Genomic DNA, 15,917 nt, shown 5'->3' with positions numbered 1-15,917 from the left:
CATTTGGTGAAAATTTAAAGTATTTACAGTGATTATTTTTTGAATTACAACCATATAAAAAAAATCGATTTGGTCGAAAACTGATTTTTCGTAAAAATTCCCGTTTTTTGTCATTTTTTTTTAGTTTTTCTCGATTTTTTTGAAAACTGTTGGAAAATGTTTACTTTTGACCTCTATAATGCACCAAGGATCTTCAATTTTACATCGGAAACCACCCCCATTAACTGTTTAGAATTTTTGTAGTTTCGTATTACTAGAATGAACCAATAATAAAACAAAAATTGTAATCATGTACTAATTATTCAAATGATATTTTAATTATTTGTGAATTGGAAGGCCAATACAAAAGAAATATGTCAAATGTTTTTATTGTTTACACCAACTAAATACTCTATTAATAAAATAATATTAATCACAAAATAGTGATTTGTTACATTTTTCAATTTCTTTGACGATAAAACCACCTTGCACATTTATATCCTCAATGAACGCATCTAAATTAAATTCAACCTGTTTTATACTATTTGAAGACTTGTGTAATTTCTTACCATTGACATTAGTTATCTAAAAACCAAAAATATAAACTTCATTATGAAATGTTGAATAAAACTTAAATAAAATTTTAGCAATTACCTTAAAGTCAATTTTTTTAAATACATTTGGCTTGAAAACAACTCCTATAATATTGCCACCATATGTGTCATGGAAGAACAATGCATACTCAGAATAGCTATCCTAAAATTAATAGTTAATAGTTTTAATAAAAATTATTAATAAAGTTTTACAGTATACATACCCTTAACACATTCAATAATTCTTTAACTGGATTTAACCCAACAATTGGTATTTTTTCATTATCTTCAGGTGGTTCTAATGTATAAATTTTTGCCATTTTTGCATCAATTGCCATGTGTCTTAGAGGATTCATTATGTTTCTTAGCCTTATCAATATATCATATTTTTCTAACGAAGGCCTAAATATTTGCTATTCAATAAAAAAAAAAACCATGCTTAAATATATTTTTTTTAAATTTATCTAATTAGTAGTTACTTTTAAACTTTCTACAGTGCCATTTTTTAGTAAGCTTTCTTCAGCTATATCTAAAGCTTTTCTAGACAAATGCATGAGACGAGCAAGTATTGTGAATGTAGGGCTTTCTTTTGTCCATGCTGTACCATCTAAATCATAAGGTGTAACTAGTAACATTGCAGGCCTTGAAGACATTTTTTGCTGGCTAGCAATAGAGCATTCCAAAGATGAAATATGTTCTTCTAAATGAAAAAAATTGATAATTAATTACCATAATATTAAAATTTTGTTAATGTAAAATAATTAAGTACTTGGAATATCATTGTTAAAATTAATAACAATAAATTCTCTAAACCAGTCAGTTGTTGCTAATTTGCGTAAAAAGTGTAGCAAACCAATAGTAGGTTGACAGGTTACTTTAAATGGCTCTGGCTGCAAGAAGTAGCTAGCCACTAGCAATTCAATACACATTTCTGGGAAATGAAAATCATCAATTAACTGACTTCTAAGCCATCGTTTAGCTAAACAGCAAGTTGGTCCATAAGATGGATATTGAGAGCTAAGACTAAAAACAAATAACTTATAATTAGTTCATGAAAATATTAAGCTAAATTTTAATTACCCGTGCAATGAGCTTGTTAATGTAGGTAATTGCACCATTGCTCTTTCTAAATTCAGCGATTCTTCAGTATCTCTATACCGGATCATACCATCAGGCATAAGTTCTTTTTTAATAAGCGATATTTCACCAGGATAATATATACGCAAACGAAAAACAAAACCATTCTAAAATTGAAACAAAAATCATTAAATATAATTAGTACAAATTCAGATAATATTTAGAGCATACTTTCATGATGTCTATATAATCAACAAATGGCTGACAAGTTAAATTGTAATCTTTTTTTAACCGTGCTGCTAGATTTATATAAAAAGCTGTAATCATTCTTCTAACAGCATTTAGTTCATTAGGCCATTTCCCACTGGATGCAAATTGTAATACACCTATAAATTTAAAATAGTTTAATTTGAGTTATACTATGTATACATAATTCAGATGTACACGCCTTCAATTGGTTCGACAAGTCCAGGTGTTATTTTTATTTCCTCTTCCGTTGGCGCAATAATACAATTTCCTTTAATTTTCTTTTGTTTTTTATTGTCAACATGAGTTCTAGATAATGGTGGTATAACATCAGCAAATCTCAACACAGGTGATATTCCTTGTACTGAGCTCACAGTTAAAGGTAATCCTTCAAGTTGACGAATTAATTTTCCAACATCATTAAAATTATCAATACAACATAAACTTGCTGCTTCTCCAGTACCATAATCAAATCCAATTGGTACTACCTGAAATTTTGAAAATTGATACATATTATACTATAATATTATATAACACATATTATAATACATTATTATTATATTATAATACATATTATATTATATTATTATTATATTAAATATTATATTATAGTGCACACAAAATATAATGGGCAAAATGATATAAATAATAATGTAAACTAAATACTATCAGTTATTTATACATAATATTAATAGCTAATAGAACTAAAGCAGTTATTCACAACAATTAGGCAAGTACATAGGAAAAAAAAATAAGGAGTGGTAACTGTTAAGTGTGGATTATAATTGTTTAACAATTTAGATTACTATTTTAAATCTTATAGCAAAAAATACTTTTGTTTTAAATTTCATGTGGCATTAAACACTCATTATGTGTGTCAATGCTATCATTATTTTAGGACCAATTAATTGAAATAAAGCAATACTTGCAATATGAAATTATAATGTAAATAATTATACAACTGTTGATATATTGATGAATACTTACAAATGGATTCTCTAGAACTGATTCTGCTTGATCCGCAATATAAATAAATTTTTCTGAACAAATTGATAATTTATGTAAAAATACATAATGCACAATATCTCTAACAATACAACGTTTTTTACTAATAGCTGCTTTGCTATCAGACCATACAACGGCTTCGCAAACATCTCCGTCTTTAAAACGTCTTAATTGAGACTTATCACCCCAAAATGAGCGAAATTCTTTGGCCTTCAGTTTATAACATACATTAAATAATATTTATATTAATATAAACTAATGTACTTGACAAAATACTACCTCAGGTAAATTTGCAATTGGACCACGTTCAACCACTGAATTAGCTTTTTGAGTATTTAACTTTAAGCCAATTAAGAAATTACTGAATGGTTCTTGAGTTTTCCCAACATCAACAGGGTCTTGAAAAACATTGAAACACATTTCAGTAATACGATCTCCAAGGCTAGAGAGCAATAACGGTTCTATAATGTACTGGAATTGCAATGCCAAATCTTCTCTTAAATCCAATTTCAATTTTTTATCACCGTGCTGACTAATTATTTCTTTTACTACCTTAATGTCATTGAAACTAAAATAAATTATAATAATGATTATTGAATATATATATTTATAAACACTTGTGAGTAATGAGTATGTATAACTATACTTAATAAGATGATCAAACTGTTGAATAAAAGAAGCTTTAGTTAAAAACAGACATGGGAATGAATTCATATTTGAGTTATCTAACATTTCTACAGCAAAATTACATTCGTTTTTAATCTGAAAAAATCAGTAAATAATTAATGTTGATTATTAAAAAATATTAACTATTTAATAATTTATTATTAAATAAAACTATTTAACTTACATGAATATAATTCGACTTAAAAACATTGGCACACAAATTCAAATACCCTGAAGAATCGACAAACACAACTTGAAATGATGAGTGGAAATCAGACATTAAAGGTAGTTTTACATCCTTTTTACTTTCATTATCAACTAAACTAATACCATCACTAAGCCAATTAGATTGTCCTAAAAACAAAAAAACATTTAAATTTGCAAATTATAATAATTTAAAAAAAAAAAAATTATGTACCAAAATTCAGCCAAACATTTCTTATTATTTGATAGCTACTCATAAATTTGTTTATTTTATGTTTTCTAAACAAATACACTACATACATTGATAATATATAGTTTGTGATATTTCCAATTCCCTAAAAGTGATATAATACAAATAAAACTTTAAATTATTAAACAAATAAATATAAATAAAGATAATACTAACTCCAAGATTTTTTTGTACAAGCCAAATTTTTAACAAAATCAAAGCATCTTGAACATTTTGATTGATATCAAAGATTTCCTTCAGTAAAATTTCATTTTCATCCATTACCAAATCTTGTAAAATTAGTGAATTGTAATAAGGTGTTGAATCATTTTTTGAATCTATATTACCTATATATTTTAAGGCAATTTTTACATTTCATGTTTAAAAATATAATATGTTATATTTAAATTACCATTCTTCACATTTGTATTAAAATACCACTGAGAATTGATGTTGTTAGTAGTTGGAGAAAACTTATGTAAACTGTAAATATCTTTTTCAGGAACAACTCTTAAACAAAAGCAGCACTTTTTACCTAATGTACCGATTGGTTTAACAATAAGTGCAGGTAAATAATATGGATGACTCCCAAAAGAAAATTGTACATCATTGTCAATCATAAATGGTATTTTTGTTAATTCTTTAGCAAGACAGTGCAGGTAAAAAGCTTTTTTACGTAAATATTTTTCATCAGCATAGTCTTTTTTATGGAAAAATGTCTAAACATTTCATTAAAATTAATACAACTAAAGATTTCAGTTTTAAACAATTTATAATATACTTACTTTTCCCATTACAATAGAAACATCAACTTTAATTAATGGCATTAATGTTGTACCTATAGAATGGGAACCAACAATTTTTACCAAACTTGGCTTTGTAAAACGAAAAGTTCCATCGGTATTATTTTGAGGGTGTAGATGGAATGGTATACTTAATTCAGATGTATTTATATTTGATAATAATTCCTGAAAACAATAAGTGAATATTATTTCAGATAAAAATTGACTATACAGAAACTAAAAGAAATATCACAATTTGAATTAAAAAACATTTTAGACTTATGAATTGGAATACTTTAAACTAAACTAACTATAAGTTTAACATTAAAAATAACAACTATCAACAATATCATTTCAAAAATGAGAACCTAATTAATATTGGACTTTAAAAAAATTAGTTGGTTTTTTCTATTTACTGAAATATAAAAATTTCAATAGCCAAAAAATGTACTTTTTTATATTCTGTGGTGTCCATATCTTGTAAAACAGCTATGCTAAACTTATCGAACCATTCTTGGATTTTCTCCAAAGTAGATTGTTTTGGTTTTACTTCTTTCAACATTTCTTCTATTTGCATACGAAACATATTTGACAAGAAGAGGTTTTCCGTTTCCCGGAGCTTATTCAATTCTTCAGCAGTAGGTGGCTTAATCCTCTTTCCCCCGTCACTGTTTTGTTTCTTTTTACGTTTCTTGCCACACTCGTCGCCGGTGGTCGGCTCCATCATTGGAACAGTGTCTAAAGTCATAATAAAAATGTCAACTGATAGTCTGAAAGGCTGAATTTAGCAACTGGATCTCATAGAACCAAAATGCAGTACTGCAGTATAGTGGGCTTGCAAGAGACAACTGAGACAAGAGTACTAAGAGTATAAGCGCAAGTGCACGTGTTTATTCAAGTATTCACACTATTCAGTCTAAACGGGCACATGGCACATTTCAACAGTTTAGTGTTTTGTTGATAATAAACAAAAACAAATGATTAAATGTTTATTAAACGATAACAGAAAGTCAGTATCGGTCGACAGTGTAGGCAATGTTCCAGTACGATAGTGCGCAGTAGGTGAAACATCTTTGGCAGCGATTTTCTGCCAGGATACGCCCCCACCATTTCGTCTTTATCACAAATCACAATCACCATCTCCCGAAATCGCATTGAATTCTGAGAATTATTATTTTTTTTTATTTTAATAAGCGCTCGTATTCGCCAACAGGTAGACGTCGTTATCGCACGCGATCGTTTTCCTTCGTCTCCGTCGCCGAAGTGCCGAACATTTATATTTGATATTATATTATTATTTTGTTGATTTCATTATTGTATTTACTGTCAATAGTGTAATATTTACACCTAATACTATTAATCGACAGTTCTCCGTCGTCGTTTTTTTTTTATGATTGTTCGACATGTTAGCGATTCTGCTGTTGTCGCAAGTGCGTGCCAATGGTTCCGATATTTCGTCTGTGTTTTCGGTTTTCGTGACGACATTATGTCACGAATATCGCGCGATACGTAGTATGTTATTATAATATTTAATCGATTCGTGTGGCTTATATTATAGTATTTTTTTTCTCGCTGTTCCCCGATTTTTGCGATTTTCAGCGTGAAGCCGCAGTGATGAGAAAATGTTTATTATATTATAGCAACATCGCATCATGTAAATGTAATGCCCTCATTTTATTGAAATTGTGTTAATGTCCAGGCAAACGTATAACAGCTACCGTTACTCTTTGTCCGCGAACGAATAAAGTGTCAATTGTTGACTGTCCCCGGAAAGTGAACAATTATTATGGCAAACCCAAGAAAATTTAGCGAAAAGATTGCTTTGCACAATCAGAAACAAGCAGAGGAAACTGCTGCTTTTGAAAAAATCATGCGTGAAGTATCTGATGCCACTAATGTTAAGGTATGATGACATTATGACTTGTACACAACTTGTATATTCTTTTTTTATCCCTTACCACCAACTTCTCCTTTCCCACACCAATAAATGTTACCTATGATAAGACCCAACTGTACCTTCAAAAACCACTAATTAAATATAATGATTTTGAAGACTGCATGTAATATGGGCTCATATATTTCACCTGGACTTTGAAAAAAAGTAATCACCATTATTGTTTGTCTTTAAATTTTTGATTTACTGATGTTAAATAACATTTGGAACCTCAGAAATCATAATTATTGTTCAAAACCTATTAGCTAACTTACCTAAGTAACTAATAATAATCAGAATCATCTAACTTTATTTAGCCAATTTAAATGCTTTGGATTATTAATTTACTGTTTTGCAAACTGTAAATGAGTATTTAAATTATTTTAAAATATTGTTATGGACTGCTATACAAAGTAGATAAACAAATAAGTAGATAATTGAAATGGTAAACTATGTTTATTATGTGTCTACCTACCTATCTATTTAAATGTTTATTAATTACAATCAATGAAATAAAATGTTTTGTAAAATATATAATCAAGTTTTTCTAACAAATTTTCTTAAAACTAGCAATGTTTATATTTAATATTATTATTATTATTACTGTTAGGTAATGTATAAAGTATACCTCAATTGATTATAATTTTTTTGTTTCCAAATAAGTTGTTTATTAACAATAAATTGGTCTTCCGTTTAAACTGTGATTATGTAATCTATAGTATGAATATATATTATGTAAAATGTAGGTTTTTAATTTTGTAAACAAATATGTAAATAATTACCTACCTTTTTATTTTTTATTTATTGTAACTTATGTTGGCACCTGTTTAAAATATTTGGTACATTTTATATTTCAATATAATGATTTGTATTACTTATGTACTAATTATATATAGGTATCTACATTCTACTTAATTAAAATGTATTTTGAACTTTTTGTTTTTTAGAAAATTGCTATGAAATTATAATTAGAAACTTTGAAATTCACATATATATTTTTATAAACTAAAAATATTATTAAAATTTTAAATTTAGACTATTCTCTTGATAACTGTTTATATAGGAAGACTGGAAGAGTATTTAGGTACCTTATAGTAATTTAAAAACCAAAAACCATTAAAATTTTTTTTTTTATTTATAATATCAATTTCTTATTTATTTGACATTTAAGTAAGTACACATGCTTACAGGTTTATTGAAAAATAAATATTGACTATTGACAAATTTGTAACATGAAAAAAAGTTTGAAATGGAGGTATTTTAATAATTAATAGTCAGTAGTATGGACACAGGTACCTAATATTATCTTGAAAGTGTCAATTAGAAGGTCAAGGAAAACACCTATTATTTAAATATCTAAATATCTGAGTTTTATTTAGGAAGCTAAATATTCCTCAAGATAATTATTGTCAGTACCTACCCATGCAAAATTAATTTATTGCAGGCTATATACCTACTTGTGTATTGTATTTTATAAATATCTAAATATTAATCTAAGGCTCATGAGTATCAGCAGGCTTGATTCAAAAGTATTTGATATTTAAAATATTGGAATATCTAATCTTGTTTGTGCTAGGTACAACTTTTTTGTTTGAAACTAAATCTGATTTACTTAGATTCAATACTATAAAATTTGATTTGAAACTTTTTAATGATTACATAAGTATATGACTACGAACAAACTATGAATATTAATTTATGATTTATTTGTCTGTACCACCAATTAAGATTGGCAACAGTGCTGTAGATGTGCGGTAATTTTAAGTAGATGTTGGGTTAAGCTTTTGTCATTTAATCACTGTTTGATTCTTGTTTGAAGCCATGTGAAACTTATTTTAGATTGAGTAGGTTCAACAATTATAGTTAATAATTTAGTCCTACAAACCACTAACATAACATTTTTGAAAACAAAAGGGTTGCACTTTGTTGAATTTATACCCATGGCCTTAGCTGGAACAAATTTTCGTGTGGGTGGGGGGTGAAATAAAATAATATTTTCATTTTAAGTAATTAAAAAAAAAAATCACGTTTTTCTATGTTAGTGCATTATAATTCTTTTAAAGTAAATTTATATTATATATAATATACAATGTTATAAATTAAATTTATTAGTCGTAAAATATTTCATGGGGGCTGTTGACCCCACCCCCACCCCCTCCCATATACAGCTTTGTTTATACCTTCCTATGTTCAATATGCTAGTAGTTGGGTGCAATTGCCTTCTATCAACACACATATATACTGTTTTTTTCTTCATTACACTGTAACCCTACTTTCACTGCTGTTTTCTCTAATTTAAGGAATACATTCTTTAAACTTCCTCACGATTCTTCTTATAAAACTACATCATCCGCCATACACTAGTAATTAATATAATGTATTATATGAATATCAGTAAATTATTATAATACCAAATGATAATCTATAATAAATAATTATTTTATTAGTATCATGCTGCTTATATTTTAAATCACGATCTACTTAAAATTTCTATACAAAATATTACAAATAATTTTGAATGTTGATTTTTTAAGAGAATATTATTTTGTGCTAATTTTTTGTAGAATATGACTTATAACTTTAACAATTTGTAGTTTAGATTAAAGGAATGTGGAGGGATTAACATTTGTTATCAATTTTTATGCTCTTTGCCAGAAGAAAACAACCATGATCCGACCTAAACTCGTCCGAATTCACGTAACACCCACTCACTACGGTTTGTAGTGTTTAGTACATTCAGCAATACTCAACGCATAAATTTAAAAATATACAACATATTCTTATGATGTAAGAAGAAATTGTGCCTAGGACCGGTTGCTGCCTTCAATCTTTATGCGCCAATTGTTAATGGTCTCTCCTGGCATAGAGTATTGATGACACTTCTCAACTCCTCCAACTTAAAGTTTAGATTATTATATTTGCAAAAATAATACAATGAATTAAAAATTTAATTTAATTTAATACAATGAATTAAATAATAGTGATCTGTACAGTTAATTCCCTATAAAAAATTTAAAATATATATCCTCAGTCATGTGTCCAAGATTTGGTTTTGCGGGTGATTTTAATGTTTTTAAATATAATATATGATTTTATTTTATAAATAAATAAGTTTAAAAAATTAAGAAAGTCAATTTGAGGGTGGTTACAACCTCCAAAACCACCTCCTGGGCATGCCTTTGCATATATTCCTATTTAAATTAATTTTAAAACTGTAAAGTGACATTTTAAATAGAAACTTGATAAGAAACACTTTCAATAAGAATGGGGATATAAGTTTTTAATTTAATATTTTATAGAAAAAATTATATGATTAAAAGTTAAAAAAATGTATATAAACGTGTACCTTTTAAATTATTGGCTGATTCACATTATTATTTAATTATATAGCTTGAGCCTTGAAGACTACTGGTTGAGGAGTTGTAGTAAATATTATTTTTATTATTTCAACTTTCAAAAAAGACCCTAAATCAGTAAATTAATTTCAAAATAGGTGAATTGTATTTAATCATGGTATACAATCCTTCAGATCATTCATAACTTATGTTTTGGATTATACCTCGGATTATACCAATTGTTTTTCATTAAACAAATTCCACCTTGATAATCCAATATATCCCTGAGTGATTATTTATTATCCTATACAATTAAATATGAGGAAAATATAAAATAACATTGAAAACTATGTCTATAAATGTTATAAAAGTTTTTTTTAATTACATTTTTTTTTGTGTTATAATTTTAGATTAAGGATAAATAACTGTGAACCTAACTGATGTATTATAAAATTATAATATAGGGTATTATTTTGATATAATAAAATTTTTATTATATCAAAATATATATATATATTTTGATTATAAAAATATATATCTCTGTTGATATTTTTAAAAATTGAAGTAGTTACTTGTTATGTCATGAAACTGTGCATGTCAAATGAATATTACACTGTAAAGTTGCCAGTATATTGACTATCAAGGTAAACATTAAAACTGTCTACAAATGTAATATAAAAATAAATAACTGCTGTTTGATTAAAACAATTATATAGTTAGGAATGTGTTTTTTTCATTAATTTACCTACCAGTAAGTAGTAGCTCAACATGCCAATTTATTTAATATTTTGATTAAAAATTACTTTTAAAAATAAATGTAAGTACTTTTATGTTACATTCGGAGTTACATTTAAAAATCCAAACAAGATAATAGACATAGACATATGGTTGTTAGTTATTTAACTAATCAACTCCTTTAGATTATCCAGTGTAAGATCTACCTATTTTTATTACACATTTGACACCAATATTCTTTATTTAAAATCTCTTGAAAAAAATTAAAATAATTAAAATATTAAAATAATGATGTTAATAGAAATCTTTTAAAATTGTAAGTTTAGATCTCTAACTAAATTAAAAATAATTAACATTGGATAGAGTACTGATTAATAAATATATATGAATTATGTATGAAAATGCTATATATTAACAAACATTTCAAACTGGAGTACCTATAATGATGTAACAAAAGCATTCAAATTCAAAATCTTTTATAATCCATAAAAAACATCAAAAATAATTTCACATAAATATAATACAAATTCCTTGACTTAGGACAATTATTTTTTTAAATTTTTTTTTTATTGATCTGAAATATACATCGACAACTAGGCCATTGGTACACAAATTTTTTTTGATTACATTGTTAGTATTTTAGTATTTACATGATTACATTAAATTAAATTGTACAATTCTGTTTTTTTTTAAGAATAAAATTAAGCTTTTAACGTCCTGTGGGTTTGGTCCTAGTGCTTGACAAATTTGTTCTGAGATGTGGTATTGATTTCAATACTGGTTATATTTTTGACATTCTGTAATGATGTGGTTGACCGTTAAAAGTACATTGCATGAGTCGCATAGTGGAGGATCGTCTTTGCTCATCAAGTAGCTGTGTGTTAGGTGTGTGTGACCAATTTGGAGGCGGTTTATTCAATTATTTTTTAAACTATATACAATAATAAACTGTGAAATAATAACAAAATCAAATCTTATAAAATTAAAATTGTTGCTAATTTATTGTATTTATTTTGTACATGTTTAATAATGTCGATAAAATAAAGTTGGCATGATAATAAAAATACATTGCTTAAAAAAGTTTTTTAATAGTTCTATGGGTCAGGAACTCAATTCCAATCATTTTTATAATTTATTATCATATTTATTTAGCCAGTCTTTAATATTAGTTAACAATTGAATAAAAACTTAGAACTAAGAAATCTCGTAAGAAATTTACTAATGAAAATTATCCATAATCTATTGATAAGTCGAGAAACATTATAATATATAGCCTAATGCGATAATTATAATCATTGATTTAAAAGTATGTCTGAAAGTATGAGTGTAACAAATAAAACTGAGACTTGTAGTTTCTGCATTTTATTTTAATTCACAATAATTTTTGTTTTTATTTGCAAATAAGTTACGTAGTACCTATATTAGTTTTTTTTATAGATCATGTATGATTATTCCGTAACTGACTATGTACAATAATTTGAATCTATTCTATAAATATATAATTATTAGAATGTTGGTGTTTTAATTGAAAATTAAATAAAAACTAACTAATAACAAGTGCTGACTTATAGCTAATTTTATAAATTGCCAAACCAATAAAGTTTATTTTATTCTGACAAAATATAATACATCATTTTATCTCTAAAATTTAAATTTACATTGTAATTATATATTGATGACGATAATGTGTTTCCATCATAATACTAATAAATAACAATCATTTCAATCAAAAGTATGTTTATAATAATTTAGGTTATGTATTAATTTATATAATTAGTTATTTCAAAAACCAATGTTTAATTTAAAATTGTTTAACATTAAAGTTTATCTACTTAAAATGAAGTCCATGTTATAAACTAATGTTAAATTTATTTTTTTAATATAGTTTTTATTTAGACTGAATTTTACTAAACATTGCTTTTTTTTAAATGCTATTTATTTAAATACATTATACTTAGTACCTGTGTGACTATGTGTAACATAGTGTAATGTAAACGTTTTCTAAATTAATAATTAATTGTAATTTATATTTGATTGGTTGATACTAATTATGTGTAAATTTTATACTACCCAATTTTTAGGAAATCAATAAACCTATACAAAACTTAGGATACCACTCTACTGTATTATAGGTTTTAGGTGTACCTTTATATCACTGAACAGGTAAGTCATTAGTGAAATGGATGTATTAAATTAATTGACAAAGTACCTATTCTATACAAAAATTGATTTCAAGTTTCTATGTTTAATATTTTTTGAACAGCAACAAAATAGCAAAATAGCAAAAAAAAAAAAATGTTTAGAATAAATTGTTATTATAATATGTTTGTCCTATAATGATATATTTATAAAGGTACCAAATATCGTGAAAATTTTAACTTCTAAGGTTTATAAAAATATTTTTTTTTAAATTCCAATAAAAATAATTAATAATTTACATAGTATTTTGATGATTTTGATTTTACATTTGATCTTTAAACGTTGTTAAAAAAGACAAATATCTGAAGTTTTAGTATTTTTAAATTACAGTAAGAACAACTTATGAGAACTTAACAAAAAATGTTATCATACATAAACCACTCTATTAACCAATTATACTATTATTTGAGGTTTCTGTATTATATTTGTGATAAACGGTGACTGTAAGTCTGTAATAATAAAATATTGTAGTAAAAAGTGAATACTAGACGGATGTCTATAATTTTAATTGACTTCGCTCGTTTAATTTTACAAATAAATGAATACATAATAAAATTTTAAACTAGCATAAATTACTCAAAAACGGGTAAAATATTTTGAACATTTTAGGGATCATCCAAATTCTAATTTGAATATGTTTTAAAATTACCAAATATACTGTCATTCATTTTTTAAATTAAACCAAAAATCAAACTTACTCTATTTTATTTTATTTTTTCCTATTATTTTGGAAAATACTCCGAAATTTGAAATTCCAAATTTCCAATTTATCCAATCTTCTACCAAAAATCGTTTTAAACTAAGTGAAGCTTTTTACTTCTCTAAAAATCCAAAGCGCATAACTATAAAACCTATATATTCATCTCCGTGATCGAATAGTTAAAAGGATAGTAACGAACCCTTACCACATTTTTCATTCGTTCAGCACCCTGTCAAATACATAAAAAATACCGTTTCATGTAGAGTTGAAAATACCTGCTCGACTTATTGTATTTTTTAGGTGTTACTGATATTTTTTTATCTGCTCAACACAGCCGCGATACCATGTAGTGAAAACCCAACTTCAGTTAGTAATCTTGTATAGATATCATAGTATAATTATATTCACTGATTTAACGTTATTTTAAATATAGTGTCAATACATTTATTTCAGTATTTCGGTTTTTTATTATTCTACTTAACTTTACTACTTTACTGTAATAAGTTAGTAAGTTTATTTGTGTATTAAATGATATGAATGTATGCGTTTATTAAATAAATAGGTATGTTCTAATACAAAACAATCGTATGATGGATGGAACGAGTTCAGCTATTCCAAAACGATTTTTGTGTATTCTCAAGGCCAGTAGGTACTTTACTAAATTGTACGTGTTACAGAGAAATTATTTTATATGATTTCTATAGTTCCTTTTACAGAACATGATAATAAATAAAAACATTGTTATTATTATCGATAGCAAAACGCTAGTTAATGAGCTAATAAAAACATTTTGTTTTTTAGTTAATGCTTTTGTGAGTATTTAGCGGGTATTTTATTTTTTTGTAATGTGCGTATATTATGTTATTCAACAAGATTACTGAATGACGTTTTGGATCAAGCTGATCGATGATAATAAACTAATAGGTACACATAAATGTGTTGAATGTGTATATTATACAGAGCGGGCATAATCTTTATTTGATAATTAAAATAAAAAGTATATTAAAAAAGGCCTTATCGTCATATATAAATTATTCAGAAGTCTATTTATTAGAAAATATAAAAATAAACATTTTAGGTACCTACTTAGTACTTATACTAATTCAGATACTCGCATTTACGGCTTCCATCTTTGTACACAAAAAAAGGTGGCAGGCATAAGAACTTTAATGATATTTTATTCAATTATTGGAGTAGTATGAATATAAAATAATGCTCATCGAAATATTTTACGTGGGTACCCATTATTATATGTTTAGACCCCGATGTATATATTTGGCCGATTCTTTTTGAATACGGTCAAAGATCAATCAATTTCACCACAGTTGATAATATTTGAATTCCGTCTTGTTTTTGTTAACGTTATGTGTTTTATTATATATTTTTGATAAAATTAATTTTGGTACTGTTTGTATCAGCTAAGTTTTAAGTGCATTGCTTATTGGTATTCATGAATACAATATATAAGTTGTACGAGTACTAAAAGAGGAACATATTAACTATGTTTTCAAAAAGAAAAAATGTTCTTGTATCCTTATTTACAAAAATCCATAACTAATGCATTTTATACACATTATTGCACTTGTATAAATAGACATAATGTTACAATTGATTTGTTTTAACCTAACCTATAGGTACGTAAATACATTCTGCAACCTCGACACTATTGGTGGGACAATGACGTCATATATATTACTTGATTTATATGAATTACTATTTTTTCATCAATTTTGATAATTATTTTTAGTTAAATAACCTAAAATTTCTATCCAATTATTAATTTTGTTAAAATTGTTTTAAAAACCATTATCAATTAGGTACTTTGCTTTCCTGGGAGAATTTAAATTTAAGTTACGAATTTGATAGCTAAAAATTAAATTTTAGAAAAGCAATGACCACCGTGGCTAACCGTATCAACAAATACTTTTAAGTGTGTAATTTTCCTATATTTTCCGCAATGTTTAGAATTTTTATGTATAAAATCACTAAAATGATGTAAGATAGTATTCTTTAACATATTTAAAAATTAAATGGTTTATATTGTGGTTCATTTATTCTTATAGTGACGCTATTATAGATGCATCTTCCTTGCACGTACCGAAATGAACATCATCATCATTTATGTCCTGAAATTCATGTATTTAACTTTATGTTGAATAAAGAAACCTATAGTAAAAATAAGTAGTCCAAATACTGAGCAATGTTTTTAAAGAAAAGTAACGAGTATTCTGTAG

General features: G+C 26.1%; 2 protein-coding genes across 9 annotated transcripts in view; one reads left to right on the top strand and one right to left on the bottom strand.

Annotated features, from left to right (window-relative positions):
• Positions 1-352: 352 nt before the first annotated feature.
• On the bottom strand, positions 353-5,737 carry Mat89Ba (nucleolar protein 6 Mat89Ba). Its single transcript, XM_015524446.2, has 17 exons — positions 5,233-5,737; positions 4,785-4,967; positions 4,412-4,718; positions 4,177-4,346; positions 3,985-4,105; positions 3,751-3,920; positions 3,547-3,662; positions 3,180-3,468; positions 2,883-3,110; positions 2,098-2,383; positions 1,881-2,035; positions 1,653-1,816; positions 1,342-1,595; positions 1,052-1,272; positions 797-985; positions 634-735; positions 353-564 (listed from the first exon to the last, which is right to left on the bottom strand). Exons 1-17 carry the CDS (start codon positions 5,527-5,529, stop codon positions 409-411), a joined length of 3,408 nt encoding a protein of 1,135 aa, XP_015379932.1. The 5' UTR covers positions 5,530-5,737; the 3' UTR covers positions 353-408.
• Positions 5,738-5,965: 228 nt separating this feature from the next.
• The window catches only part of Crtc (CREB-regulated transcription coactivator), a 34,332-nt gene continuing 24,380 nt past the window's right edge, over positions 5,966-15,917 (top strand). For 4 of the 8 annotated variants that reach the window (XM_015524325.2, XM_015524318.2, XM_089222292.1 and 1 more), the window contains exon 1: positions 5,967-6,684. In XM_015524325.2, the coding sequence (XP_015379811.1) occupies positions 6,568-6,684 (117 nt within the window). In that variant the 5' untranslated portion in view covers positions 5,967-6,567. Of the gene's footprint in view, positions 6,685-15,917 lie in introns of all 8 variants that reach the window. The other 4 variants (XM_089222288.1, XM_089222289.1, XM_089222287.1 and 1 more) reach the window with 2 other exon arrangements.

The sequence above is a fragment of the Diuraphis noxia genome, unplaced genomic scaffold, assembly GCF_037042655.1.
Source record: "Diuraphis noxia isolate RWA-SAM2 unplaced genomic scaffold, SU_Dnox_SAM2 contig0003, whole genome shotgun sequence".
In the NCBI taxonomy this organism is placed as follows: domain Eukaryota; kingdom Metazoa; phylum Arthropoda; class Insecta; order Hemiptera; family Aphididae; genus Diuraphis; species Diuraphis noxia.
Note: the sequence above shows the minus strand (reverse complement) of the source record. Positions and strands in the feature narration are given on the sequence as shown.

What these genes read in the sequence shown, in the direction of transcription:
- Mat89Ba (XM_015524446.2), bottom strand. Translation starts at nt 5,529, where the DNA reads ATGACTTTAGACACTGTTCCAATGATGGAGCCGACCACCGGCGACGAG. An exon ending in CAATTGCAAATTTACCTGAG is followed by an intron (nt 3,111 to 3,179) that starts GTAGTATTTTGT and finishes TATAAACTGAAG; the next exon opens with GCCAAAGAATTTCGCTCATT. An exon ending in AATTATTGAATGTGTTAAGG is followed by an intron (nt 736 to 796) that starts GTATGTATACTG and finishes TATTAATTTTAG; the next exon opens with GATAGCTATTCTGAGTATGC.